The 27909-nt window shown below is 62.1% G+C and overlaps 1 protein-coding gene across 1 annotated transcript; it reads left to right on the top strand.

The window, feature by feature from the left end:
• The first annotated feature begins 643 nt into the window (after positions 1 to 643).
• CPXM1 (carboxypeptidase X, M14 family member 1) lies at positions 644 to 27749 on the top strand. Its single transcript, XM_050944898.1, has 14 exons — positions 644 to 857; positions 2745 to 2852; positions 7949 to 8058; positions 9186 to 9325; positions 9537 to 9621; positions 11345 to 11495; positions 12690 to 12778; positions 12932 to 13055; positions 13726 to 13922; positions 14847 to 15026; positions 15583 to 15880; positions 20755 to 20894; positions 23836 to 23938; positions 25229 to 27749. The coding sequence occupies exons 1-14, from the start codon at positions 644 to 646 to the stop codon at positions 25489 to 25491; spliced, it is 2202 nt and encodes a 733-aa protein (XP_050800855.1). The 3' UTR covers positions 25492 to 27749.
• The last annotated feature ends 160 nt before the right edge of the window (positions 27750 to 27909 follow it).

Consider the following 27909-nt stretch of genomic DNA (forward strand, 5'->3'; position numbering starts at 1 on the left):
AGGGAAGCCCCATTTTACAGACAAGGAAACTGAGGCTCAGAGCTGTGAAATGACTGGCCCAAAGCCGGGGGGGTGGGATGGCAGGCCCAGGAGTCAGGACTAGAAGGCAGTTCCCCTGGCACCTTTTCAATGGGGGCAGCACTGGCCAGAGCCAGCGCCCAATGCCAGTCCCCCCCCGGAATGATTGTGGGGCTGTCTCTGGCCTGTGCCATCCAGGGGGTCAGATGATCCCTGTGGTCCCTACTGGCCTTGGACTGTACACCGGGGCTGTAGCATCAGGCCTGCTAGCAGTGCACCCACGGGCACACTTCGCCCACAGCCCTGGTGCCATGGGCTCAGGCAGCTCCTGGGAGCTTCGCTGGCGGAGCAGGGCAGCAAACAGCAGCAGGCTCGCCCCAGGGAGCAGCGGGCCGGGCCCCTGACTCTGACTTTGGGGACTCCGGGCCCGTGCGCTGCAGGAACTGCCCCACACCCCCACCCCCACCCCCACCTCCAGCCGGGAGCCCAGGCGCTTTTGGAGGGTCCCGCTACTCCGCTCAATGCGGTAGCTGTGTGGAGCCCGGCCGGGGGAGGGACCAGCCGCGCTGCGGGCTGAGCGCACCGAGCCAGAGCAGCGAGTCCCGCGTCCGCTGCGCCCCTCGCCATGCTGGCGCTGCCCCTGCTGCTCCTCCTGGCCCCGGCCCCGGCCCCCGCAGCCCGCCTGCCCGGGGCCCCTGTCCGCGCCACCCTCCGCCCAGGCAGCGAGCGGGAGGTGACGGCGGCACCCGCAGCGCCGAGCACCCCGGGGCAGCTGGGGGAGCCCGTCTCCGAGGGCGAGAGGCTGCGGCTTGCCGAGGAGAAGGCAGCGGGTGGTGAAGGTAGGGGCTGGAGCCCAGCCTGGCACCGGGGGGCTGGGCGCTTGGGGGAGGGGGGGTCAGAGGTGGGGTGGGTTCGGGCAGGGTGCTCCAGCCTTCTGCTGTGTGTGGTTGTGTCTCCTGTGGCTGTGTTGGCTCCGTGCACTCTCTGCTCAGGGTGTGTTGTGAGTCCTTGGCTGGGTGCGCTCGGCTTGGCTTCCCCGTGGGGCTCTCAGGGGTTGTGTTGGGGCATGGTGTGTCCTGTTGTGGAGCCTGCTGCATCCCGTTTTCTTTCCTGTGGGCTTGTGGGCTGTGTTCTGTGGCCTGGCGTGTGCGCTGTGTGGGGCGTGTTGTGTGGTGTGTACGCTCTGTGGGGCATGTTGTGTGGTGTGTGCGCTCTGTGGGGCATGTTGTGTGGTGCCGGTGTGTGGTGTGTACGCGCTGGGGGGCGTGTTGAGCGGTGCCGGGGTGTTGTGTGCGCGCTGGGGGGCGTGTTGTGTGGTGCCGGTGTGTTGTGTGTGCTCTGTGGGGCGTGTTGTGTGGTGTGTACGCGCTGGGGGGCGTGTTGTGTGGTGCCGGGGTGTTGTGTGCGGGCTGGGGGGCGTGTTGTGTGGTGCCGGGGTGTTGCGTGCGCTCTGTGGGGCGTGTTGTGTGGTGTGTACGCGCTGGGGGGCGTGTTGTGTGGTGCTGGGGTGTTGTGTGCTCGTTGTGTGGCTCGCGGGGGCGGATCTCTCACTGCACAGCATCCCCCAAGAGTGCCCAGCTGGGCACAGCGGCTGCTCCCATTGCCCTTCTCTGCAGTAACACACGAGAAGCCGCGCTGGGGCGAGGCAGGGGACTCGCTGAGCTGCTGGGCACTAGGCTGCGGGGATCCTTCCCCCGAGCAGCCCGGCTCCCCTCACAGCATTTCTTCCCTTCCCTTTGCCTGCAGAAGGGATCGGTTGACCGGGCTGCTCTCCCCCAAAGTGCCGGCTGGCCGCCAGCTGGCCTGTTCCACTCTTGGCCAGCAGCTTTCTGCTGAGCAGTCGATAGGCGAGGCCAGGACTGGTGGATCCTGGCCCAGGGTGATGGACAGGATGCCCCTGAGTCTTGCTGCTCCCAGATCCCACCACCACCAGCACAGCCAGGCCCCTGGCCTCCCGCATGAGCTGGGCTTGGCTAAGGGGGTGGAGAAGCGACAATGGGATCTCTGAGCCGGGGCCCAGGGAGAGGAGTTGGGGAATGGAGCAGAGCGAACCCATCCACACCCGCTAGCCCCAGCCCTCCCCTCCACTGCCAGGTCTCCGAGCGATCCCCAGGCTCCTCTGGGCCAGGGGGAGAACTAGCAAATCTGTGGTCAGGGGTCCCCCACTATCCAACAGCCCTAGGTGCCTCCCTGCTCTGCCACAAACCTACTCACAAACTCACCAGGGCGCTGGGCACCAACTTCCTTCGTGAGACCGGACCGAGCAGCTCCAGTCCGTGTCCCAGGCCCTCGTGACCTCCTCTAGCCACAGCCGCAGAAGCCGGAGGAACTGATTTCTGGCCCTGCTGCAGCTATGCTGCTCCCAGCAGCCGGGATGTGCAGCACAGAGACAGCAATGGAGCTGCTTGGGGGCACTGTGTGTGTCACAGCGGACAGGACCCACAGGGCAGTTCCAGCATAGCTGGGCCCTTTGCTATGGGGCTGAGCTCTGGGGCAGCAGGAAACACCAGTCCTCAGTTGTTCATGAAGGAACCTTGATCTCTCGGGTTAGAGGGAGCAGCACAATCCTCACAGCCACTCCCCATGGCAGGCCTGGCGGCCGGCAGAGCCCTGAATCGCAGCCCCCACGTCCCCCGGTCCGGAGCTCGCTGCTGTGCTGGCTGCTCCGGGTGCCCCCTCCCCAAGGAGAAGCAGGGTGACCGTGTGTCTGGTTTGCCGTTCTCCAGCCAGGGGCACCACGAAAAAATCCGTGCGGGTTAAAGTAGTGAAGAAAAAAGTCTTGAAGAAGAAACCCAAGGCTTCGGCCCCGGGAGCAGCTACCGAGCAGCAGCCACGTACGTACTTCCCCCGCCAGGGGGCGCTGACGCAGCCCGGGTATCCCCGCTGAGCCCCATGCCGCGCTCCCAGGCTGCAGGAAAGCAATTCCGCCTGCTCCACACAGTTCCACTTGGCCAGCGCCGGTCTCTTCTCCAGCTCCCACACGTGCGCATAGTCGAGGGCCTGCGTCCTATGCGGCACATTGGTCCTACGCAGCAGAGACCTCGGAGTCCTGCGGCTCCACCTCCCCGCCCCACCGTGGCCGCCCGTCCAAGGCAGCAGCACGGGATTCCTGGTGGGGTTGGGCCTGATCCCAAATTCCATTCACTATACGCTGCACCCTGGCCCCCCACTACATTGCCAGCGCGCTGCTCCATTACCCGACGCTTACCTGCCTTGCAGAGATGGGCAGGGCCAGCGGGGGCTTGGAAGTGTGGTTGCCACCTGCTCAGGTTTTCCCGGGAGCATCCCTTGTCCTGGGAGATCTGTCAGGGTGCTGCGTGCACACGGCTGGCTGGCTCACTGGCTTGGGAGCAGCCCGGATGTACCTCCAAGCTGGCAAACCTAATGGTGTCCCGCTTGGGAGGCAGGTGACACTGCGAAGGGGAGTCAGCTCCTTCCTTCTCCCTTTGGGGCAGAGGTGACTTTCCATTGTAGGGGAGCAGGGTTGGAGTCTTAACCCCCCACATTCCTCAGCAAACCTTGTCAGCAGCCTGGTCCCCCGCACAACCGACCCCGTGCCTGCCACTGCAGCCAGCCCCCAGAACCTGCCGTAGCTAGCGGTGTCCGCAGAAATGCAGTTACAGCTGTCATTAGTACAGCATTAACACCTCATTGCTCCTGCCCCTCGGCTGTACTCCCCAGCCTTGGGCACCCCGACAGGGACTGCCACGGGCTCACATACCTGTCTCAATGTACCCACCCCCCTGCCCTGTGCAATGACAAACATCCTTGTGCGCCTGCCCCCACATGCCTGGGCCTGAACCCCCCCCCATGTATCCCCCACGCACACACGCCCCCACATGCCCTCTCCCCGCTCCCACGAGCTCCTGCATGCACATACAGATACCCCCTGTGTGCCCCCGGGCAGTGCCTCTGAACCTTTCCACAGAAGGAGCCAGCCTTTCCAGGGCCAGCCCGGGCTCCCACGGGTTATTCTTGGAAACCTGGCGCTGTTTTTCCTTGGGCTTTTGAGGCTTCAAGCAGCACTGAGGAGCGTTTCCTGCTCAGCTCTGGTGCAGCAGGGTGGAACGTTGGCAGGAGCCCGCTGCTCACTGGGACGGCCTCGTGAGGCAGCAATGCCAGGGCAGCAGGGCGCCCGCTCTCGCAGGCCCCTGAGGCGCTGTACTGGGGAGATTTCCAGGGAACGTCTAGTGTAGATGCAGCCTCCGATGACCAAACATGGAGCAAAGCCTGGCCAGGAGCCTTTGGCAGCATCCCAGCAGGAGATGCTGAGTCTAGGGTGCTAGTCTGGGGCTGGGCACGTCTGCGAGGGCACAGAGCAAGAACTGGGCAATTTCCCCCCTCACAGTGGGAGCTGATCACTAGCATGGGGCCGGAGGACATTCCCCTGCAGGGTGCAGTGGGGAGCCACTGTCCCTGGGCTCTGGGGATTGTGCTTCCTTGGGAACGAGCTGGAGAGATGGGCAGATTTGAGAGGAGAGTGGGGCAGAGAGATGGGCAGATTTGGGAGGAGAGGGGGTCACTGGAGAAGACGAGGGGTCTCTGGGCTGTTCTGCCTGGCAGAAAGGGGATACTGGGGGTGAGACAAGGTTGCCAGGTGTCCAGTCGACCGAAATGCCCAGCCAAAAAGGGACCCCGGCTGTTAAAAGTCCAGTGAGCAGCACAGTGGGGCTAAGGCAGGCTCCATACCTGCCTTGGCTCTGCGTAGCTCTCGGAAGCAGCGGCATGTCCCACATGTGGCTCCTAGGCTCCGTACGCTGTCCCAGCCCCAAGCACCAGCTCTGCAGTTCCCATTGGCCAGGGGCCACAACCAATGGGAGCTGTGGGGGCGGCACCTGCAGACAGGGCAGCGCGCAGAGCTGCCTGGCTGCGCCTCCGTGTGGGAGCCGGAGGGGGACATGCCGCTGCTTCTGGGAGCTGCTTGAGGTAAGCGTCGCCCAGAGGTTGCACCCCAAACCCTCTCCCAAATCCCAACCTCCTGCCCCAGCCCGATCCCCCTCCCACCCTTCGAACCCCTCGATCCCAGCCCGGAGCCCCCTCCTGTACCCCAAATCTCTCATCCCTAGTCCCACCCCAGAGCCTGCAGCCCCAGCCCCAGTTCTGATCCCCCTCCTGCCTCTGAACCCCTCGGTCCCAGCCCAGAACCCCCTCTTTCACCCCAAACCCCTCATCCCCAGCCCCACCCAAGAGCCTAAGCCCCAGCCAATGCCCTCACCCCCCCACCCCAACCCTAGCCCTGATCCCCCTCCCACTCTCTGAACCCCTCGATCCCAACCCAGAGCCCCATCCTGCACCCCAAACCCCTCATCCCTGGCCCCACCCCAGAGCCCGCAGCCCCAGCCAATGCCCTCACCACCTCCAACCCCCTACCCCAGCCCGGTGAAAATGAGTGAGTGAGGGTGGGGGAGAACGAGGGACAGAGGGAGGGGGAGGGAGTGAGTGGGGGCAGAACCTCGGAGAAGGGGTGGGGCCTCATGGAAGAGGCGGGAAGGGAGCAGGGCAAGGGTGTTCGGTTTGGTGCAATTAGAAAGTTGGCAATGCCAGGGTGAGATGGGTACTGGGCTGTTCGGTGAGGCAAATCCTAACCTTGCGATTGCTCCAGGGCCTGGGAGCAGCGTTACCTAATGGTTCCTGTTCTCACTGTTCCCCAGAGAGAGGGGTGTCTCCCAAGCCGGGTCCCCGGGGAGACATACAGTGGCAGGAGGCAGGGAGCCCACCTGTGTCCCTGGCAGGGCAGCTGAACGGCAGGGCGGGCTCGCTCCGTAGGTCTGAGAGCGTGGCCGGGGAGTAGAGAAGACGAGATCGCTTCCCCTGCGGAGAGGGGCTGTGGCTGGGAGGAAGAGGAAGCCGAAGGCTCCGCTCCGGGCTGCTGGGATTCAGGCTCGGGCGTTCCTGGGAGAAATGGATCTCAGGGGCCGCGTCGGGCTGCAGAGGCAGGAGGGAGGCTGCCCGCGCCGCAGCGGGCTGGAGAAGCCCAGTTCCCCTGGCTCATCCCTGCGTCTCCACACGTGCGCAGGGTAGCCCCAGGGTGGCATTGGCCCTGCCACAGCTGCCGGGTGGAGGGGGGGGGAGGATGTATGACCCTGCTGGGCAAAGACCTCATGAGAGCCACTCCCAGCCTGTGGCTGGCCCGGCGCAGTTCTCCCATCGCGGGGCCTGCCGGTTCCCATGCTTGGGCTGTAGCACGGGGGGGAGGAGAGGGTTTGTGTCTGAGTCACCCTGTGAGATCCCCTCTTTCCCTGCATCCCCAGGGCACCGTCAGTGAATCTGGGTGCCAGGGAGTTCCCAGGACTTCTCCTTTCACCCCCCTGCCCTCTGAGCAAGGACCAGAGGGAGCACCACAGAGCAATAGTTACCTGCCTACCCCGCAGGGCCAAGCCCAGCCTGCAGCCGGAGGTTCCACAGGGGAACAGCTGTGACCAGCCTGGCCCCATCCCCTGCACAGACCCCCTGGGATCGCTCCAGCTGGGCAGGATATGATGGCTCTTTGACTCAGCCTCACAGGCTGTGGTTGTGGTTTCAGCAGCCCCTGTTGTTCTCTGGTATCCGCTGGCCTGATCTCCGCTAGCGCTTGTGTCTCCAGCAGTGTGTCTGGCTCCAGGCTGGGCTGAGTGCGCTGCGCTCTTCCTGGGGCGGGGAGCGGGGGAAGTGTGCAAAGCTAGACACCATCCGGGAGCTCATTCTGAGTCCTGGCCGGAGGAGAACTGAATCAGGCTGGCCTCGCGGCTGTGTGCAGCCCCCTGGATCCAGGGGATCCCCATGGACTTTGTGCCCAGTGTGACAATAAATAATCCCCGGCCCTAGCACTAACGCGGCCTTCTGGGTGTTGCACACAGCTGTGCCCGCACTCCCCCCAGCCGTGAAATGCTGCAGCCACCTCGAGGGGGGTTCGGCCACTGTTTAATAGGCAGAGTAACCCTGCAGTAATGTAGGACAGGCAGCGAGGAGGAATGCCGGATGCGGTTTAAACTGCAGGGGGACTCTTAGGAAAGCTGAATGTAACCGCCAGGCTGGAATGCTGAGGTTAGCCTGGGCGCGTTAGTGACGGCCGGACGGCGTTTCGGTGTGTCCCTGCACGGCTGGCTCCGGCACTGAAGTCACTCTGCTCTGGCTCTGGGGATAGACACGTGAGCCCCTAGGCTCATTCCCTGCTGCTGATGGTGGCACTGTCTGTGCCTCTGTGACAGCCGAGATGTGAGGTCTCCAAGCCAGCAGCCTAGCACCCCGTAGCAGCCAACTGGGCCCTGGGCTCTGTGTCAGCTCCGAGAAAGAGCTCATCAAGCACACTGAAACCAAGCAAAGGGAAACAGGAGGAAATACTCCCTTCTCTCATGCCGCGGGGTAACCCCCATCGCTCAGCACTTACTCCCAGACCCCCTGCGGCACTGGGAATAGGCCGCAGGGGATACCCATGCTGCCCGGGTCTAGGGCCAGCGCAGAGGACAGGGAGCTAGGAGTGCAGAGCTCTGCCCCGCGGGTACATCTGGGGGAGTTTGCAGTCAGTGCCGGGCGGGGCTCTGGAGATTGAAGGCTCTGAGCAGGGGTCACTGGGGCCCGGGTGATGCTAAGTGTAGAGGGCAGCAGGGTCCGGCCAGATTTGGTACTGGCTGTCACCCAGACCACGGGCCCCCAGACTTCACACCCCACTTGACACCAGCCAGTGAGAGAAGGAGAGAGATGGTCCCTGACGCCCCAGGGTGCTCAGCCTGGCTGGTCTGCCCCTGGGTGGGGTCACCCCATTGTTCAGAGGATGGTATTCCAGGGGGAGCGGCTCCTGGCCCGGCCTCCCTCTCCTCCTGCCCCTGTCACTGGCCAAGGCTGCAGGGAGGAGAGGTTTGTTTACAGTTGCACCAAGGATGCCTTTGGCCCCTCTGGCTTTTCTTTAAGCTGATTTCCTTTCCTTTCCTTTCCCCCTTCGGCCTCCCACCAGAATGTCCCCCGCTGGGGCTGGAGTCTCTGAGGGTGTCGGACTCGCAGCTACGAGCCTCCAGCATCAAGCGCTACGGTCTGGGTGCCCACCGGGGACGCCTCAATATACAGGTGTGCTGTGCCGGGGGGAGGGGGGACCCTTTCCGTCAGAGCGAGGCCTCTCCCAGCCCACATGGCAGTTACCTGGCCACCGGCTGGGCATTGTCTCCCTCCAGGGGCTCTGGGGTGCCATCCGCACAGCTCCTGGCTGCAGCCCCAGCCCCCTCACCCAATTCTCCCCCTACCTCCCCAGAAGGGTGACCCCATCCATCCCCCACACTAGCCTCTTCACTGCACTGTCTTCCACTGGAGGGCGAGAAACCTCCCGCGGCAGCTGGCTAAAGGGTCCCGCTGAGCATTTCTCCTCTCCAGTAGGGGACGCGCCATCAGGGGTGGCTCTAGACATTTCACCGCCCCAGCACGGTGGCACGCTGCGGGGGGCGCTTTGCCGGTCGCTGGTCCCACGGCTCCGGTGGACCTCCCGCAGGTGTGCCTGGGGAGGGTCCGCTGGTCCCGCGGCTCCACCAAAGTGGAGGCACACCTGCGGGAGGTCCACCGGAGCCGCCTGCCGCCCTCCTGGCAACCGGCAGAGCACCCCCCGCGGCATGCCACCCCAAGCACACGCTTGGCATGCTGGGGCCTGGAGCTGCCCCTGGCCGCCATCAGGCACTGAAATGTGTATAACGACCCAGCAGCCCCCCGCGCCTTTCCATTTCGTTCAGAACCAGAGAACTCGGCCCGTTTCTGCGGGGAGGGTTGGGGGGAGTTTTGCACAGCTCTGTGGATTTCCCCACTGAAACCAGGGCTCTGTTTTCCAGCCAGGATGTGGGGATTTTGGGTGGGAAGCTGCCCCGTTCCCGGTAGCACAGTAGGTCCCACTGGCCTGTGCCCCAGACGTGGGGAGAGCGCTCGTGACATCTGGCCCAGGTTGTTCAGAATAGTCAGATCTGCACAGAGCTGGTGAATTTCCCCGCAGTCCTCGGGGGGCAATGAGCCCCAGGGCCGGCTCGGGTAGGGTTACCTGTTCACAGGAGCACTCGCTATCTCGGGAGGGACAGTCACTGCCGCGAGGAGCCCCAAGGAGTCCAGCACCCCAGGGCGCTGGCACGGGAACTCCCCCCAGTGCACAGCTTCACACGCTCCACGGCTGCCCCACAATGACCTCCCGCCGCTCTCTGTCCCTCTCCTCCCCGCTGCAGTCTGGGATTCACGACGGTGACTTCTACGATGGAGGCTGGTGTGCTGGCCACGAGGACCGGGACCAGTGGCTGGAGATTGATGCCCGGCGGCCAACCCGTTTTACTGGCGTCATCACGCAGGGACTGAACTCCATCTGGACGTAAGCAGCAAGTGCAGGGGAGGAGAGAGTGCGGGGTGATGGATCCAGGGCCGCAGCCACTGGCTGGGTCAGTGAGCCCATCGCTGTGGTATCTAGGCTCTCGGACAGCTCTTGTGGGGCTATCAGTGAAGGGGACCAGGATCCCTATAAACCCCTCAGTGCTGGTGACTGACCCCACAGCTGATTCTCTCTCCCCCTCTTCCCCGTGTAGGTACGACTGGGTGACGTCCTACAAAGTCCAGTTCAGCAATGACACACACACCTGGCAGCCAGGCAGGAACGGGACGGAGGAGGTGGTGAGTGGGGGCGCTCATGGGGACGGGAGGCTAGTGGGGCAGGCGGCCAGGGCAATGGGCCAGCACCGGGGCGAATGGGCTCTTTTACAGTGAGTGTCTGTGGGTGGCAGGGCCTGCCTGGGCCTCGAGGACTTAAGGACAGAGGTGCGGGGTCAGAGCCTCTGGCTTTCACTGAGCTCTGCGCGGCCCGGCAGGGGCAGGGCACTGGATGCTTTAAGCTACATTTGCTGCCCTGGAGTCAGGCTGTGCCAGACCAGACCCCCAGCCTGAGGGCGCCTCTCACTCACTCACCTCGGGTGCCTTTCCCCTAGCAGCAGGAGCCACAACAGCCCCCCAACGGGACCTGACCCCTCCCTGCTCCCCACAGCCCTCTCCTGGTGTCAGCCAGTCTGCGGAGGGTTAATATAGCTGCGTGGGCTGGGATAGTTTGTAGCTAATCCTGTGGTCCCCCCCCACACCCAGCATCAGCTGGGCTCCATCCATCCAGAGCTTCTGTTTGGGGGCGGGGAACGGCCAGAGCCCCAGGGCAGCTCTGCTTCCCCTGGCAGCCCCAGCCCCGGGCCAAATTCCTGCCTCCCAGGCTGGAGGGTGTGTGTGTGTGTGTATGTGTAAATAAATCAGTGCAGTGTGTGTGTGACTACATGGTATGTGTGCGCGTGTGTACAGAAGTGCGGTGTGTGCGTGTAAATAAATCAGTGCAGTGCGTGTGTATGGCCATGCAGTGTTTGTGTGTCTGCGCTATAGAATTAGTTCTGCTCTGACCTCTCCCTGTCCCTCCTGCCCAATCTTTTGGGAAAGAACTGAGTTCGTGAACAGGCAGAAAGCAGTCAGCGGGGGGGAGGAACCAGCAGCTCCCAGTCCCCTCTGCACTAGGGGGAAAGGCCAGTCCATCTCACTGGCGGCCCCGAGAGGGAGCCAGGCCCCCCTGGGGAGGGCAGGGGGGGTGGGCTTGTGGCCGGGTGGTGAGTGGGTCTCTGTGAGAGTCCCATACTGCACTCTGCGGCTCTCTCCCTGGGGAGCTCTGAGCTGGCGTGAGTCCCAGCGGGCGCCTCGAGCCCTGTTGGCCCGGGGCAGAGGAGCTGTTGCTTTCCCTGGGATTTGGCACAAGCCTGGGTCTGGTGTCAGGTTCCAGCCTCACGCAGGCAGCTCGGGTTGAATGGGAGCCAGGGGGAGCAGGCGGGGGCTGGGTCGGTGTAATCCTTTGGGTTCTGATCCTGGGCCCTCTGAGCTGCCAACTGGGCAATGTGGACACTGGACCCAGCCGCTGTTTCTCTAGTGCCAGGCAACATGGGGCGGCTCTCACTGCCTGGCAGTCCAAGAGCCCTAGTTCCCAGAGTCCCGGGAGCCTGGGAGAATCCCGGCTTGTGTTAGAAGACGGACTCAGCATCCTGCCCCGGGAGGAGGGCTTGGCTGTGGCCTGGACAGCGCTTTGGGCAATGGCGGCAGCAGGCCGCGAGGTGAGCGGGTACTGTCCTGCTCAGAGCAGGGGGAGATCCGGTCTGGGGCGTAGACGGGAGGTCAGTGACTCCAAGGGCAGGGGGCAGCATGAGGGAGCCCTGCTCCGGCTGCTGGGGGTGTGCAGGGCTGGAGGCCCCAGGCCTGGCATGCCAGCCCCTGTCACCAGCACCCACCTCCCCCAGAAGGACGAGTATTTATAATGAGGATAAGAATGAGCCTCGCAAGCAGCCGAAGGCCAGGACCGTGTCCGTCTGTCTGTCTCTAGGTGTTCCTGGGGAACAAGGACCCCGAGACACCTGTGCTCAATGCACTCCCCACCCCGGTGGTGGCGCGCTACATCCGCATCAACCCCCAGACCTGGTTTGAGAACGGCACCATCTGCCTGAGGGCGGAGATCCTGGGCTGCCCCTTGCCAGGTAAGACGCGCTGCTGGGGTGGGCTTGTCCCTGTGCTCTCCCTCCGAGAGGGCGTCTGGCTAAGCCCATCTGTCTTCCCCTTCGTTCTGTTATGTGGCATCAAGCCGGGGCCTTTGCTCTCAGTCCCTCCGGCCTGTCTCCTCTGCAACCCTCTGTCGCGCTAGCAGCCCCAGGTCCCCGGGCCAGGCTGGCGCTGCGGCACAAACCCCAAATGGTCTGGGACGCGGCTGTCTGAGAAATTCCTCTCACCTAACAGCCCTGCCAGGTCGTGCACAGCAACGCAGGAACTGCTGGGCCAGATGAGATCCGCAGTCCTTTTAACCCAGGCTCTGGCAGTGACCTGTACCAGCTGCTTGAGAGCGTCCCTGGGGGATGGGTTAACCTGCCGATGGCAGCGTTCCCTCCTGCACCCCAAGGAGCTATAGGCCAGGTCAAGCCCTGAAGCATGAACATTTCTGTCCCTCCCAGCTTGCTTGGATATTTTTACGTATTTACAGGTATAATTCTAGCTTGTCTTGTTCTCCTGGAGGTGCTGGCCGTGCCCTGTAGTTCAGGGTGAGTTTTACACTTGAAGCAGGGATACAGCCTCTGTTATGTAGGAAAAAGACTGTGTATTCTCCCACGCTGGGCAGCCCAGACTCTGAGCCCAGCACGCACGGGCTGAGGTGTTGCACGTGGATCCGTGAATTAGGTTGTGAACAAAATTTAATTCTGAAAATGGGTCAACACAGCCTGCAGTGTCAGACCCGTTTTGTCCCTGTTGATATCAGATCAGGTATTGGCTGTTTACACACCGAGCGGCTGAGAGGTGGATCTGGAGCAAGGGATAGATTTGTATGTAACTTTTTAGGCTGACTGGTCATTTTTTGCCGTTATTCGCCATAATGGGGAGGCTGCACAATAATCTTTGTTTGCGACGCTCGGGGAGAACTGCCCTCTTTCCAAAATGGCGGCCACCTCCCCTTGTTCTAAAGGGGACGCAAGCCGCTCTCCACGAAGGGCCTTCTCAGATCGGAAAGAGGCAGCGGGCTGCCCTTAGCCAGGATGGCCGCTGCCTTCATCCAGCTGCTGAGGGCAGCCTCCCATGGCCCCAGCTGGGGAGAATGGGGGCCGGCGGCCCGCGAGCGAGCACGGGAACGCTTGGTGCCTGGACCTGATGCCAGCCCCAAACTTCACGCCCGTCTCTCCCTGCAGACCCCAACAACATCTACTCCTGGGAGAACGAGCCGATGCCAACCGACAAGCTGGACTTCAGGCATCACAACTACAAGGAGATGAGAAAGGTACGTTCCCTTCGCTCCCTGCCTCCATGCGGCTGGGGCAGGCAGCTCCTGCCCTGAGCCCGCCCCTCGCGGTGCCCACCGCTGGCAGGGAAGGCAGGCACATGTCGGCCAGCCCTGGCAGGAGAGGCTAGCCGTGCCACTTGCCCTTCACAGCTGATGAAGGAGGTGAACGAGAAGTGCCCCAACATCACCCGGGTCTACAGCATCGGCAAGAGCTACCTGGGCCTGAAGATGTACGTGATGGAAATCTCGGACAACCCCGGGCAGCATGAGCTGGGTGAGTCCCCGCAGCACGGGGCCGAGGGGAGACGCCGCCGGAACTGCTTCCCGGCCGCACCCCTGGCACTGGCGGATGGAGAGAGGGAGCTCTGTTTCCTGCCTCTCATGCCATGCTCAGAGAGTCCCATTTTGGTTGAGGGGACGTCCATCTGCACCGCTGCTCTGCTGCCCCATGTCCCACAAGGCTGGCCTGGCTGAACTCCACTCTGAGCCAGGGTGCCCCTCTGAGTCTGCCCCCACTGACACCCCCAGGGCCAGGGCGCCCACTGGGTCTGCCCCCAAACACCTCCTCCCTCCAGTCTAGGGCATCCACTGGATCTGCCCCCCGACGCCCCCTAGAGCCAGGGCGCTCGCTGGGTCTGCGCCCAGACATCCCCCCCAGAGCCAGGGCACCCCCTGTCTGCCCCCAAACACCTCCTCCCTCCAGTCTAGGGCACCCACTGGATCTGCCCCTCGATGCCCCCCAGAGCCAGGGCACCCACTGTGTCTGCCCCCAAACACCTTCCAGTCTAGGGCGTCCACTGGGTCTGCCCCCAGTCTAGGGCACCCGCTGAGCCTGCCCCGGAGAGCAGGTGGGGTTGGCCGTGCTCTCAGCCTGGTGCCCGGATGGTGGCGCCGGGTGGGTGGGCAGCAGGCTCCGTGGGCAGCTGGCTGCGTGTCACCGGCAGGGGAACCAGAGTTCCGCTACGTGGCCGGGATGCACGGGAACGAGGTGCTGGGCCGCGAGCTCCTGCTCAACCTGATGCAGTACCTGTGCGGCGAGTACACCCGGGGCAACCCCCGCGTCGTCCGGCTGGTGAGCGAGACCCGCATCCACCTGCTGCCCTCCATGAACCCCGACGGCTACGAGACAGCCTACAAGCTGGTAGGGACCACGGGGACCCGCGCCCAGGGGAGGGCAGCTCCGGCCGGGCGTCTCCGCTGCTGGGCCTAGGGGACCCGTGGGCATTATCTCACCGCCACTCAGGGGCCCCTGCGGACGCAAGGCGGCACCACTGACGGGCTCAGGGAAGCAGGCAGTACAGCTGCACCAGGCACCAGCCAGGCTGGCTCCGAGTGGGGTGGCCTGGGAATCCCGGCCTGGCGGCAGGGCTGGGTCCCTCTCTGCACCCTGCTGATGCAGGGCCGGGCGGCTGCTGAACGCTCGCCCCCTCCACTCCCGTGAAGCCAGCAGGAAGCGCTCTCAGCACGCCCGGTCAGCACTGTTCAGTGCTGCTGGCATGGCAGAGGCCAGCCGCAGGCGGGAACAGGGGCAGAGCTCTCGGGAGCTTTAACCCAGCTCGCTCCTGTGGTGAGGCAGCTGAGCACGTGTGCCTGCAGGGCCCCGGCAGGGAGTGGGCCAGAGGGGCCTGACGGGCTCTAGGGGGACAGCCCCACGAACTGTGCTAGGGGCTGGCCGTGGAGCGCCCTGGCCGTGGAGCGCCCTGGCTGAGGGCAGTGAGGGCGATGGGGATCCCGGGCCATCAGCCTCATGTCGTTGTGCTCTCTTCCAACACAGACGCACAGGGAGGAAGGGAGGAGCGAGACGGGATGGGGGTAGGGGGCCAGAAGGGGGTGTGGGGGCCCTTCTGGCAGGTGTGGGCTGAGCTGTCTGGGAGGGAGGGAGGGAGGCAGATGAGGGTGGGAGAGCCGTGGCAGGCCAGGGGATGTCACGGCGGCCCAGCCGTTATTAGGGGGCTCTGACCTGTGGGGGGCTCTGAGCCCCACATGCTCTGAATGAGCCCCAGAGAGTGGGGGGGGTGGCGGAGGAGGGGGAGCTGAGCTCTCCTGCAGCCCCCCCTCCCCACAGGGCTCAGAGCTGGCGGGCTGGGCCATGGGCCGCTGGACCTACGAAGGCATCGACCTCAACCACAACTTTGCCGACCTCAACACGGCCCTGTGGGACGCCGAAGACAACGAGCTGGTTCCTCACAAGTTCCCCAACCACTATCTCCCCATCCCGGAGTACTACACCTTCGCCAACGCCACGGTGAGCCCCGCCGGCCACGCGGTGTGGGGGAGAGGGGGAGGACGGGGGGGCTGGGATAGGGGGTGCTGTGGAGTGTGGGGGGTAGGGGGCCCTGTGGGCGCCCTGTGGGGTGTGGGTGACAAAGGGGCACTGTACGGTGCAGGGGCAGAAGGCGCATTGGGGTGCAGGGATGGATGGGGCTGGGAGGCCCGGGGATTCTCCTTGCTGTAAGGCAGAGTGAGGGGCGGGGGCTGGGGTGATGGATGCGAACCGGGGTATTTTGGGCCTGCTGCCCGGCGGCTCTCACGTGCCGGCAGTGGGACGATCCAGGCCCCGAGGGGGAGCCGCGGTTCAGGCCAGGGGCCTGCAGACACCATGGGCACCCTGCTCCTCCTGCAGCCCTTCACCCCAGGGCGAAGCGGGTGCGAGATGCTGCCCGGGCAGAACAGCAGCACCTCGCACAGGAGCCAGTCCCAGCCGAGGGTTAGGCCACGTGCTTCACACCCCACCCCTGCCCTCAGCGTCTGGGGGCACTTGTCCCCCCAGCGCTCTGAGGCCGAGGCCTGTCCCTGCCCAGGTGGCCCCGGAGACCCGCGCTGTCATCAACTGGATGCAGAAGTTCCCCTTTGTGCTGAGCGCCAACCTGCACGGGGGGGAGCTCGTGGTGACCTACCCCTACGACATGACCCGCACCTACTGGAAGGCCCAGGAGCTGACGCCCACGCCCGACGATGCCGTCTTCCGCTGGCTCGCCACCGTCTATGCCACCACCAACCTAGCCATGGTGGACGCTGAGCGCCGCCTCTGCCACTACGAGGACTTCACCAGGGAGGGCAACATCATCAACGGCGCCCACTGGCACACGGTGCCGGGAAGTAGGTGGCCCCGCTCCGCAGCCCGGGGAGAAGGGCTGTTGGATCCCCTGGGGCAGGGAGGTCCTGGCAGCCCACGTGCCCTGCGCTGGACAGGGAGTGAGGTCTCTGGGTTGGAGCCCCGTCGCATCCCGAGGCCCCCGAGCTGGGAGCGATCCCGGCTGTGCATTGCCCAGGGCACTGGCTGGCACAGGGGGGTGGGGGAGGAGGCGGCCTCACTTTATTTGGGACGGAGCTTCTTATCTCAGGATGCAGACAGGCCTTGCCCAGCTGCCCTCTGGCCAGACCCGGCTGAAACAGCTCCTGTCACTGTGTCCATCGCTCAGGAGTGACCCTGCACGCAGGGCCTGTCGCTGCCGAGTGACCCTACAATAACCAACCAGGGCACCGGGCCTGTCGCTGCCGAGTGACCCTCCAATAACCAACCAAGCCACCGGGCCTGTCGCTGCCCAGTGACCCTCCAATAACCAACCAAGCCACCGGGCCTGTCGCTGCCCAGTGACCCTCCAATAACCAACCAAGGCACCGGGCCTGTCGCTGCCCAGTGACCCTACAATAACCAACCAAGGCACCGGGCCTGTCGCTGCCCAGTGACCCTCCAATAACCAACCAAGGCACCGGGCCTGTCGCTGCCCAGTGACCCTCCAATAACCAACAGGGCACCGGGCCTGTCGCTGCCCAGTGACCCTCCAATAACCAACAGGGCACCGGGCCTGTCGCTGCCCAGTGACCCTCCAATAACCAACCAGGGCACCGGGCCTGTCGCTGCCCAGTGACCCTACAATAACCAACCAGGGCACCGGGCCTGTCGCTGCCCAGTGACCCTACAATAACCAACCAAGGCACCGGGCCTGTCGCTGCCGAGTGACCCTCCAATAACCAACCAGGGCACCGGGCCTGTCGCTGCCCAGTGACCCTACAATAACCAACCAGGGCCCCGGGCCTGTCGCTGCCCAGTGACCCTCCAATAACCAACCAGGGCACCGGGCCTGTCGCTGCCCAGTGACCCTACAATAACCAACCAAGGCACCGGGCCTGTCGCTGCCGAGTGACCCTCCAATAACCAACCAGGGCACCGGGCCTGTCGCTGCCCAGTGACCCTACAATAACCAACCAGGGCCCCGGGCCTGTCGCTGCCGAGTGACCCTCCAATAACCAACCAGGGCACCGGGCCTGTCGCTGCCCAGTGACCCTCCAATAACCAACCAGGGCCCCGGGCCTGTCGCTGCCCAGTGACCCTCCAATAACCAACCAAGGCCCCGGGCCTGTCGCTGCCGAGTGACCCTCCAATAACCAACCAAGGCACCGGGCCTGTCGCTGCCCAGTGACCCTCCAATAACCAACCAGGGCACCGGGCCTGTCGCTGCCCAGTGACCCTCCAATAACCAACCAGGGCACCGGGCCTGTCGCTGCCCAGTGACCCTCCAATAACCAACCAGGGCACCGGGCCTGTCGCTGCCGAGTGACCCTCCAATAACCAACCAGGGCACCGGGTCTGTCGCTGCCGAGTGACCCTACAATAACCAACCAGGGCACCGGGCCTGTCGCTGCCGAGTGACCCTACAATAACCAACCAGGGCACCGGGCCTGTCGCTGCCCAGTGACCCTACAATAACCAACCAGGGCACCGGGCCTGTCGCTGCCGAGTGACCCTCCAATAACCAACCAGGGCACCGGGCCTGTCGCTGCCGAGTGACCCTCCAATAACCAACCAGGGCACCGGGCCTGTCGCTGCCGAGTGACCCTACAATAACCAACCAGGGCACCGGGCCTGTCGCTGCCGAGTGACCCTACAATAACCAACCAGGGCACCGGGCCTGTCGCTGCCCAGTGACCCTACAATAACCAACCAGGGCACCGGGCCTGTCGCTGCCCAGTGACCCTCCAATAACCAACCAGGGCACCGGGCCTGTCGCTGCCCAGTGACCCTCCAATAACCAACCAGGGCACCGGGCCTGTCGCTGCCCAGTGACCCTCCAATAACCAACCAGGGCACCGGGCCTGTCGCTGCCCAGTGACCCTCCAATAACCAACCAGGGCACCGGGCCTGTCGCTGCCGAGTGACCCTACAATAACCAACCAGGGCACCGGGCCTGTCGCTGCCCAGTGACCCTCCAATAACCAACCAGGGCACCGGGCCTGTCGCTGCCGAGTGACCCTACAATAACCAACCAAGGCACCGGGCCTGTCGCTGCCGAGTGACCCTACAATAACCAACCAGGGCACCGGGCCTGTCGCTGCCGAGTGACCCTACAATAACCAACCAGGGCACCGGGCCTGTCGCTGCCCAGTGACCCTCCAATAACCAACCAAGGTGCGGGACCTGTCACTGCTGAGTGACCCTACAGTAACAAACCATAAGAACATAAGAACGGCCATACCGGGTCAGACCAAAGGTCCATCTAGCCCAGTATCTGTCTACTGACAGTGGCCAATGCCAGGTGCCCCAGAGGGAGTGAACCTAACAGGTGTCGGAGTGTAAAGATTCCAATTCTCTAATTACCTGCAGGTTGTTGGACCATAATGTACGTACATGAAATAAGATGGGGTGCCCTTAGGGGGTGAGCTGGAATGCTTAAACTGTCGCCTACCCATTTTCCAATCACACACACACAGGGGGGATACCCTGTCCGCGCTAGCGGCACATAAACTAACGATCTCTCCCTACAGGGTACTCACACAGGAGAGGCTAACGAGGATGGCCACGACCCTCCTACACCTCCCTTCAGCAAAGAGCGTCGGCTAGTCTCAGGGAGACGGCGCCGCTTACTCTGATTGCATCCAGTGAGATGATCAGACTGTCAGTAGCCCACACGGAAAGGAAATGGGGAGGGAAGATGGGTTCACACGCTCCTAGACCCAGGTAGCTTCCTCACCGGACGATGCCAGGCCGAGTCAGCCCACCGTGGGTCGGATCTTCTAAAGATCCACTAGTTACCGGGCTTGCGTTAGAGTAGTCCTGGTCACGAGCTTTCGCTTCACAGGGTACTCTGGGCGTCTTCCGGTAACAGTCACTCACACTAGTGTATACGCACACACACCAAGGCCTTATTTCCAAATACCACGATGCATCTGTACTTTATGTCTGGACCCAATACCATGAGGCGGTATAACAACCCCTCTTGAGGCGGTTAAAAACCCCTCAGCACCGGTGCATTCCTAATGCATTTCACTATGCATTACCTAATGCATTTCACTATGCATTACCTTGTTGGCCAACCCAGCAGTTTCCCAGTACTGCTATAAACTAACCTTATTGGGGCCTTTCCCCAATACTACTTTGCATCTGATCTTGCTGCACAGTCAATAAGTTCAGATGGCGTGAGCCCAACAGAGACAGAAGGCCCCACGGACAGTCCTCCGACGACACCCCAATAGAGATTTCAAAAGGTCTCATACCTCTCTTGTGGCGCCATGAGGTTCGAAAGGGAATGATCCATAGCAGCTGCCTGTATCTCAGTAGGCGTTGCCATCCCGGACGAGCCCCCAAATTGTCGGAGAAAAACTTAGTTCTTGCTTTTTGTTTGAGTGCAGCAAAATCAAATACTTTATTCTAACTCCAGCAATTGCAATAGAGGGAGGGAGTGCCCTAGGACACTGGGTCGCCCCAGTCCCGGACAGATCTTTCAACAGGTAAACAATTACAGCAAGCATTTATACCTTTGTTACAGACAATAACAAGCAATAATATAGACAATAATGAGCAACAGCTGCATTTTGTTTATACATAGGCTATCCTGCTATCTTATTTTCCTCACGTTGGGCGCCAGTCTACGTATTTAATTATCAGTGCAAGGTCGTGATAACTTCTCACACAGTTCTTTCCTACTCGCCTCACACTAACCGCGCTTCTACAAATCTCACGTCATTAGGGTTACAGCTGGCCTAACTCTTGCTAACAGACTGACATGCGTTAAGATCCCCTACAAATCCTTGTCAATTCTTTCCCTACTTCCACACAGGCAATGATCAAGTGATCTCTCTCTTGCCATCCATCTCCATCCTCTGATGAACAGAGGCTAGAGACACCATTCTTTACCCCTCCTGGCCAATAGCCATTTATGGACTTAGACTCCATGAATTTATCCAGTTCCCTTTTACTGGAATTTATCCAGTACTCAGGGTGCAGGGCCTGTCACCACAGAGTGACCCTACAGTAGTGTTGCAGGCACAGAGGGTGCCTGAGGCAAGCAACAGTGGTTTGTTGCCCAGAGTGCGAAGCGCCAATGAACACACACCAGGGTGGAGAAGCAAGCAAAGTTTATTTGAGATCTCAAAGCGGTGCAAGGAGACGAACGCCTCAAATCATGCAACCCTACACAAGCGGCTTTTCCCTTTTTATAAGTTTTTTTTTCTCTTTCTTCTTTCTCCTCCCCCCTCCTCCCCCTCCTCCTTCTTCCCCCTGTAGTAGTTACGTAAGCGCAGGTGCATTAAGTAAACTTGGCCGCGGCAGCTCGTTAGTAAGTTTTCCTTGTCCTTCTGCTAAAGGTGCACAGGCCTTATCACCACTGCTATAGACTGGTCTGAGCTGTGCTGCAACTGATAACTTACTGTTACACATTTAATTTCACAGCTGCTAGCTTTCTAGATCAAGTAGAGTTCAACATGGAGGAGCTTTGGTTCACTGAGGCCTAGATTTATGCCTAGTGACACCAACAGTAACAAGCCAAGGTGCAGGGCCTGTCACCACCGAGTGACCCTACAGTAACAAACCAGGGCACGGGGCCTGTCTCTTCCGAGTGACCCTACAATAACAAACCAGCAGCAGGGCCCAACACCCTGCTGTATTTCCCATTCCAAGTGCAGGCTGCTGTAAGGAGCTCAGCTCCCTTCTCTGGCATGGCACCAGATCGCCCCGTGCTTGTCTCCCGGTGCAGGTATGAACGACTTCAGCTACCTGCACACAAACTGCTTTGAGGTCACTGTAGAGCTGTCCTGCGACAAATTCCCGCACGAGTCCGAACTGCCCAGGGAGTGGGAGAACAACAAGGAGTCCCTGCTGGTCTTCATGGAGCAGGTGCGTGTCCTGGCCTAAGGGGGGCGCTCCGGGGCCAGTGCAGTTCCGGAGCCTTACCTGGCGCTTGCACGTGGGTATCTAGGGCAGTGCCTCCTGGAGCTTCTCCGTGGAGGTCACGTGGCCTTGTGGGAGCTGGGCAAGGCCCCAGGAGCGGCTGCTCTGGGCAAGGCAGGTTCTGGCTGGGTGCTGGTGCTGCCGCTGAACCTGTCATGGCGCCAAGGCTGGAGAGACATGGGGCAGCACTTACCCACCTGGATGGAGGGAGACCCAGTGGTTAGAGGATGGAACTGGATGTTACTCAGGACAAAACCCAATCTCCCACCCCTTGAGCTAAAGGGGAATCACCATTAGCTGATAGCAATGTAGGGGCAATGACACACAGAGCATTTCTGAATCCAGCCAGCAGAGGGCAATATGCACATGCATGCACAAGCACACAGGGCTTGATGAGAGTTTTTTAAAGGCTAGTCAGAAGATCATGGAAGCTCGAGATGAGAGAGGCCCCCAAACAATAAACAGTGATATCTGGCTTCTGGGGGGCCGGCGGGGGCGAACGACGCCATCCTAAGGGATGTTCACCCTTGTCTACACTGGGACTTTCACCCCCTGCCCACGCAGCAGCCTGCGCGCACTGCCTAGCGTAGACACTACTCGTACGGGGCAGTGCGATTTGCACCTGCGCAGTTTAGCCTCATTTCAAACTACACCAGTGGCTCAGACCCCAGGGTAGACGAGTCCTGACACCGTCCCGCGTCCCCGGGGACAGGTGCTTGCTGAGATTCACTGAGCGCACGTTGGACATACGCACGGCCTGTAAACCAGCAGCTGCTGGGGGCTGCAGAGGTCACTGTGGGGCAATGACCCGCCGGGGGGAATAGCAGGTAATTGGGGTTAGCTCTCCGTGCCAGCTCGGTCCCTTGGGCGGCGTGTGCCTTGGGGGGTCCAGCCTCGGCTCTTCTCTCACCAGTGTGGGCAGCCCACACGTTTCACACCTGTCACGGAGTCCCCGGGCGATGCTCTGGAACAGCTCCCCGCAAAGCCAGTCAGGACTTTGGGGAGCCTCCTCTCCCTTGGAGCAGACTTGTTCAGGGCAAGAAGCTCAAACGGCTTCACCTTCTGGGTCTCTCCTTGGAGCATTCAGCATCCTCTGCCCCTCCGTGTGCTTCCCACAGCGAGCCCCCCAGTGGGGTCCTGGGGGGGGCCACAGGGTTCTGCACCCCCACTTTGCACTCAGACGTGACTCTGAGCCAGCCAGTAACAGAGGTTTATTCGATGACAGGAACAGGGTCTAAAACAGAGCTTGTAGGTACAGCGAACCGGACCCCTCGGCCGGGTCCATTCTGGGAGTCAGTGAGCCAGACCCCCACGTCTGCCCTCAGCCAGCTCCAGACTAACAACCCCCCTTAGCCCCTCCTCTCTGCTCAGCTCCTTTCCCGGGCCAGGAGGTCACCTGATCCCTTTGTCTTCAACACCTTCAGTTGGCACCTTTGCAGAGGGGGATGCTCTGGAACAGCTCCCCACAGAGCCAGTCAGGACTTTGGGGAGCCTCCTCTCCCTTGGAACAGACTGTCTGCAGGGCAAGAAGCTCACATGGCTTCACCTCCTGGGTCTCTCCTTGGAGCATTCAGCATCCTCTGCCCCTCCGGGCGCTTCCCACAGCGAGCCCATCCAGTGGGGTCCTGGGGAAGCCACAGGGTCCTGCACCCCCACTTTGCAGTCAGACGTGACTCTCAGCCAGCCAGTAACACAGAGGTTTATTCAATGACAGGAACAGGGTCTAAAACAGAGCTTGTAGATACAGCGAACCAGACCCCTCGGCTGGGTCCATTCTGGGGGGCAGTGAGCCAGACCCCCACATCTGCCCTCAGCCAGCTCCAAACTAACAACCCCCTCCAGCCCCTCATCTCTGCTCAGCTCCTTTCCCGGGCCAGGAGGTCACCTGATCCCTTTGTCTCCAACACCTTCAGCTGGCACCTTTGCAGAGCAGGGGTCCAGGCCATCAGTTGCTAAGAGACAGAGTGCCAGGCATTTAGGTGCACTGGCCCTTTGCTCTGCAGCAATCACACACCCTGATTCCACCACCTAGATATTAAGAAATGTGTAGGGGACACTGAGGCACCAACACAGTATTCAGAGCAACATTAAGAACATTCCCAGTTCATCACAACACCCTTCTCTTACGGGCTTTGCCGGGCCATGTAAGGGGGTGGCTTGTTAATCTCTGGGCTCTCACAGCTGGTGCCCTGGGGCTCAGCGCTGGGCACCTCAGAGAATGGCAAAGGGTAGGGAGTCCCAGGGCAGCGAGGGTGGCCAGCGGGTGAAGGCACCGCTCTCTGGGGAGAGGCTGAAAACTCCCCATCTAGCTGGGCTCCGCACACGTGGACAGGAGAGCCGCTGGGTGACGAATGAAACAGCTGCTGTAGCTGATACAAGAGGCTGTGTGGAGCTGTGGGGTGAGCTCAGGACGCCTGGGTTCTAACCCTATTTCTGCCACTGGCTCACCACGTGGCCTTGGGTGAACCGCGCCTCCTCCAGAACCGGGGGTGGTGATGCTGAGCCCTCTCCGCGGGGCTAGTCTGTGAGCGCGGCATGATGTGACTGGCCGAAGGTGAATGCTCTGGGAGGAGGGGAGGTGTTGGGGCCTGCTGGGGCGATGAGCAGCGATGGAGCAAAGGGAGATCCAGAATCCTCGCCAGAGCGTTCGGCTGCGGGACAGGCAGCCGCCCCAGGCAAGGGGCACAACCCCCAGTGCTCTGGATGTTTAACCCAGGACTGGACAAACTGCAGGGAGCCACCCCGCAGGCGACATGTGGACGGTGCTGCCCCATGGGCTGGGGGGCCGGCTCGCTCTCTCTGCTGTACCCAGGGAGGGGCGGTGCCTTATGGACTGTGTGGGCTCGGGAGCCCCCTCTGAGGTGTGCTCTGTCCTGTGTCTGCCCAGGTCCGCCGGGGCATTAAAGGGGTCGTTCGGGACAAGGACACCGAGCAGGGAATTGCAGACGCCATCATTGCCGTGGACGGCATCAACCACGACGTCAGAACAGGTATCGCAGGCGCCGCAGCCTGTTAGTCCCAGTGACGCCCCTCGCACTGCGGCTAGAGCAGAACATGGCGACTGGCCTGCCAGGGCTGCGGGGCAGAGGGACGTGTGGGGGGTGGTGCAGTGCCAGCCCCAGCTGTATGGCACGGGGTGACCAGTGAGCCGGGCAGCGCTAGCCTCTACTGCACAGCTGTGGGGAGACATTAGGGGAGCCGGGTCCATGGCCTGCGTTGCTGGAGCAGCCTCGGGGGTTAGGGGGGGCAGGTCTGTGGCCCATGTTAGGGGAGTCGCCCCAAGGAGCTGGGTCCCTGGCCTGCCTTGGGGAGCAGCCCTGGTGGGAGGAGCTGGGTCCGTGCAGAGCAGCCCTGCGAGGGGGGGGTGTCCATGGCTTGTGTTAGGGGAGCGGCCCCGGGGGGGGGTCCGTGGCCTGCCTTAGGGGAGTGGTCCTGGGAGGGGGGTGGTCTGTGGCCCACTTTAGGGGAGCGGCCCTGGGAAGCTGGGTCCATGGCCCATGTTAGGGGAGCAGCCCGGGGTCAGGGGTCGTGGCCCACGTTAGGGGAGCGGCCCCGGGAGGAGGGGTCCATGGTCCCTGTTAGGGGAGCGGCCCCGGGAGGGGAGGGGGATCCGTGGCCTGTGTTAGGGGAGCGGCCCTGGGAGCAGGCATCTGTGTAACCAGCGCTCGCACAAGGCCGCGCTCTACCCTGTCTAGCGGCTGGACCAGCCAGCGGCCTGTGGGTGGAGTCCTCACTCCATGGACTCAGTGGCAAAGCTCCCGACTTCGGTGGCTCCGGGGATTCCTGCTCCGAGTGCGCTGCTGGCTCCGAGCTGGTGGAGCTGGAGCGAGGCTCATGCCTTCAGAGACGCAGGTCCTGGGGTCAGACCCAGGGATGTCCTGATGAACTGAATCCGTCTGGGTGGCTCAGCCCATGGGGATGGGGGATGACTGGGGCCAGTGACGGACGGACCTAGGGTCCCAGGGGGAAAGGAGCTGGGTGGGGTGCTCTGGATGGGTGTAAATAGCAGGACTGAGGTGAAAGCAGGGAAAGGGAGATGGATGCTGACAGACAGGGGCCAGCCCCAGCAGTGGGAGCCATGCCATGGAACCGCTCACCCCAGCCCCAGACAGGACTGGGGGGAGCAGGGCCAGGCCTTGTCTACACAGGGCTGCTAGTCGCTGAGGTAGCAGCACAAGCCCAGCCCTCTGCAGAGTAGGGCTCACCAGAGACAGGAGCTAACAGATCCAGCCCTGTGACCCTGCCGCCCCTCACCCCGGCCTTTATTGTCACCCCGGCAGCTTTCGACGGCGACTACTGGCGCCTGCTGAACCCGGGCGAGTACGAGGTCACTGCCGCGGCCGAAGGCTACCACCCCGTCACCAGGACCTGCCGTGTCTCCTTTGAGGACAACCCCACCCTCTGCGACTTCCAGCTCACCAAGACGCCCAAGCAGCGGCTGCGCGAGATCCTGGCCAAGGGGGGCAAGATCCCCAAGGACCTGATCCTGCGGCTCCGGCAGCTGCGGCTCCGCAAGCTGAGGGCCCAGCGGCAGGCCCGGTGAGAGGGGATTAACCCCTTCTGGACTGTGTGGGGACGTAGAAGAAGGATGTGCTCTGTGCGACTCGCGGTCCCTCCCCCACGCTCCCTAGTCTAGCGGCTTCTTGCTCCTCTGAATTGTTTCGCTTCTGAGCTCTGGCTCTGACTCGGGAGTCTGTAGCGGGGTGTGACTGAAGGCCCAGTGTCCTCTTGGGACCTGTCCCTTTCTACCTCCTGCCCTGCCCTGCCTGCTCTCCAGCCCGCTGCCCCAAGACCCTGCTTCTGAGCACCCAGATGGTCTCAGTTCAGGGGGAGAGGTGCCTGGGCATGGCAAGACAGCAGAAATCAGTGGCGCAGACAAAGCTGCAGGCATGTTCCCTAGGGGCACAAGCAGCCGACAGGCACCCGGGATGGGCTTTGCCTGCGGAAGAGGACTTTGTAACACCTCAAAGAGCAGCTTTCCCCCAGGAGGGTCTCAGCACGGCTGCTGTCGTCTTAGCCAGACCAGGGAAATCCCTGTTTAGTGGAATCCTGCAGGTCCCAGTCCAGCCACCCAAGAGAGGCGTCTGCTAACTGGTTCCATTCTGCTCTGCCTGGCTGCCGCTTGGCAAATCCCCCAGGAGGAATCCTCGGGTCCGAGGCAGCAGTAAGCACAAGGCATTTGGACAGCAGGCCCGAGGGCGTGCGGAAGAAAGGGAAGGGCCTCAGGAATGTGAGCTGGTCCTGGGCAGGGCCACCCAAAGGATTCAGGGGGCCGGGGGCAAAGCGGGGAAGCTGCAGTGTTTGTACTCACCCGGCAGCGGTCTGGGTCTTCGGCGGCATTTCGGCGGCAGGGGGCCCCTCAGTTGCTCCGCGTCTTCGGCAGCACTGAAGGGCCCCATGCCGCCGAAGACCCGGACCATCACGGGGCCAGGGCTCATGAGGCCCCTATGGGGCCCAGGGCCTGGGGCAAATTGCCCCACTTGACCCTCCCCGGGTGGCCCTGGTTCCGTGAGCTGAGCCGTGGCTCTCCACTCCCGACTGCGATGGGCAAGAAAGGATCTTGTCCTCTCTCTACCTGAATGGGGTGAGGTCAGAAGAGGGGGAAATCGCCCAGCCAAGGGGGTTCAATCAGCTGTACTGCCTTACTTTAAACCAGTGAATCCGTTTCTTTAGGGGATTACTGACACACGGGTGGCAATCGCTGGGCTAACTAAGCAGTTGGCTCAGTAGTTGAGGGGCCATAAGGCTGCGTGGATATATCTGCTGTGAGCCTGCGATGGTTCTGTTATGCAGTGTAGGGGAGGAATCGCACACGTAGTGAAAGGGGAACAGACTGGGGTGTGTTTGGTTGAGATCAGGAAACAGACCAGGCAGTGCGGCACACTGGGAAGCGACGGGGGCCCCCTGTGACGCTCCCCAAGAGCAGCGTTTGGCCCCATGAAATGCCCTGAGTGGTGTCCATTCAATCTCTTGGGCGTGAGCGAGCAGCCACCACTGATTCCTCAAAACATGCAGAGTCTGCATGAGAGACTCCAGGGTGGCCCTAAAAATAGCTCCTGGCACACCATGGGCATGACGCAAGGAGGACTTGGATTGCCTGGCACGGGGTCTGGCTGGGCAGGAATCCAGGGCAAACATACATCAGTCGGTCAGTAACAACCATGGTAGGGTGTGTGCTGGCTGGATTCCCAGATGCCTTGGGGGGAGGGATCATGGTGCTGTCAGGGATAACCTTGTTCCTCCCCATTGGTAATGACAGAGCAGTTCCCAAGGATGGGCCCTGTAGAATAGCCAGCACCCGCTCGTTTGGCCTTCCCTCATCTGACTTCTCTGGACCACAGGAGCCATCAGGGGGAGATAATTCCTGGCCAGAGGGGTGGCCATGGCACCCTCACTGAAACCACTGCCTTTGGCACCAATTGTCCCCCCGTTGGCAGTCTCCTCAGGGCCAACCCAAGAGATACCAGCAGCCTTCTCAGCTGCGAGGTGCCCCTCCAGGACAGGGCAGAAGCACGTTAAGGGGACACAGGGCCAGATTTCATATTTGCTCCAGGTTCCTCGGGCATTACAATTAAAGGGCTGTTACTAAAGAGCCAGCCGGCACCTCCTCCAAGCCATGAACCGGATCCTAGGCAGAGATGACTCCCTTGGTGCAGCGAATGGTTCCTGTGGCTTCCTTTCCCCTCAGTCTTTGTTGTCAGGGGTGCTTGTGTGAATACAGTTCCTCCCCAGGGCGACTCCAGTAAAGACACTGGAGTTACCCCAGGGCTGACTTCAGCCTCAGCTCTTTGTTCTCCTAGAGCCCCACCGTCCCCCAGCAACCCCCCCGCGTTCTCACCCTCCTCTGCATGAGATGTTACAATTGTTTTCTTGGCACTGGCCTGTGCTGTCACAGTCAGAGGTTGAGACTGTACAAAACGGATGGGCTCCCAGGGCCAGCCGCTGAAAGCTGCTGGGCAAA

Source organism: Gopherus flavomarginatus, chromosome 3 (genome assembly GCF_025201925.1).
Source record: "Gopherus flavomarginatus isolate rGopFla2 chromosome 3, rGopFla2.mat.asm, whole genome shotgun sequence".
Taxonomy (NCBI): Eukaryota; Metazoa; Chordata; order Testudines; family Testudinidae; genus Gopherus; species Gopherus flavomarginatus.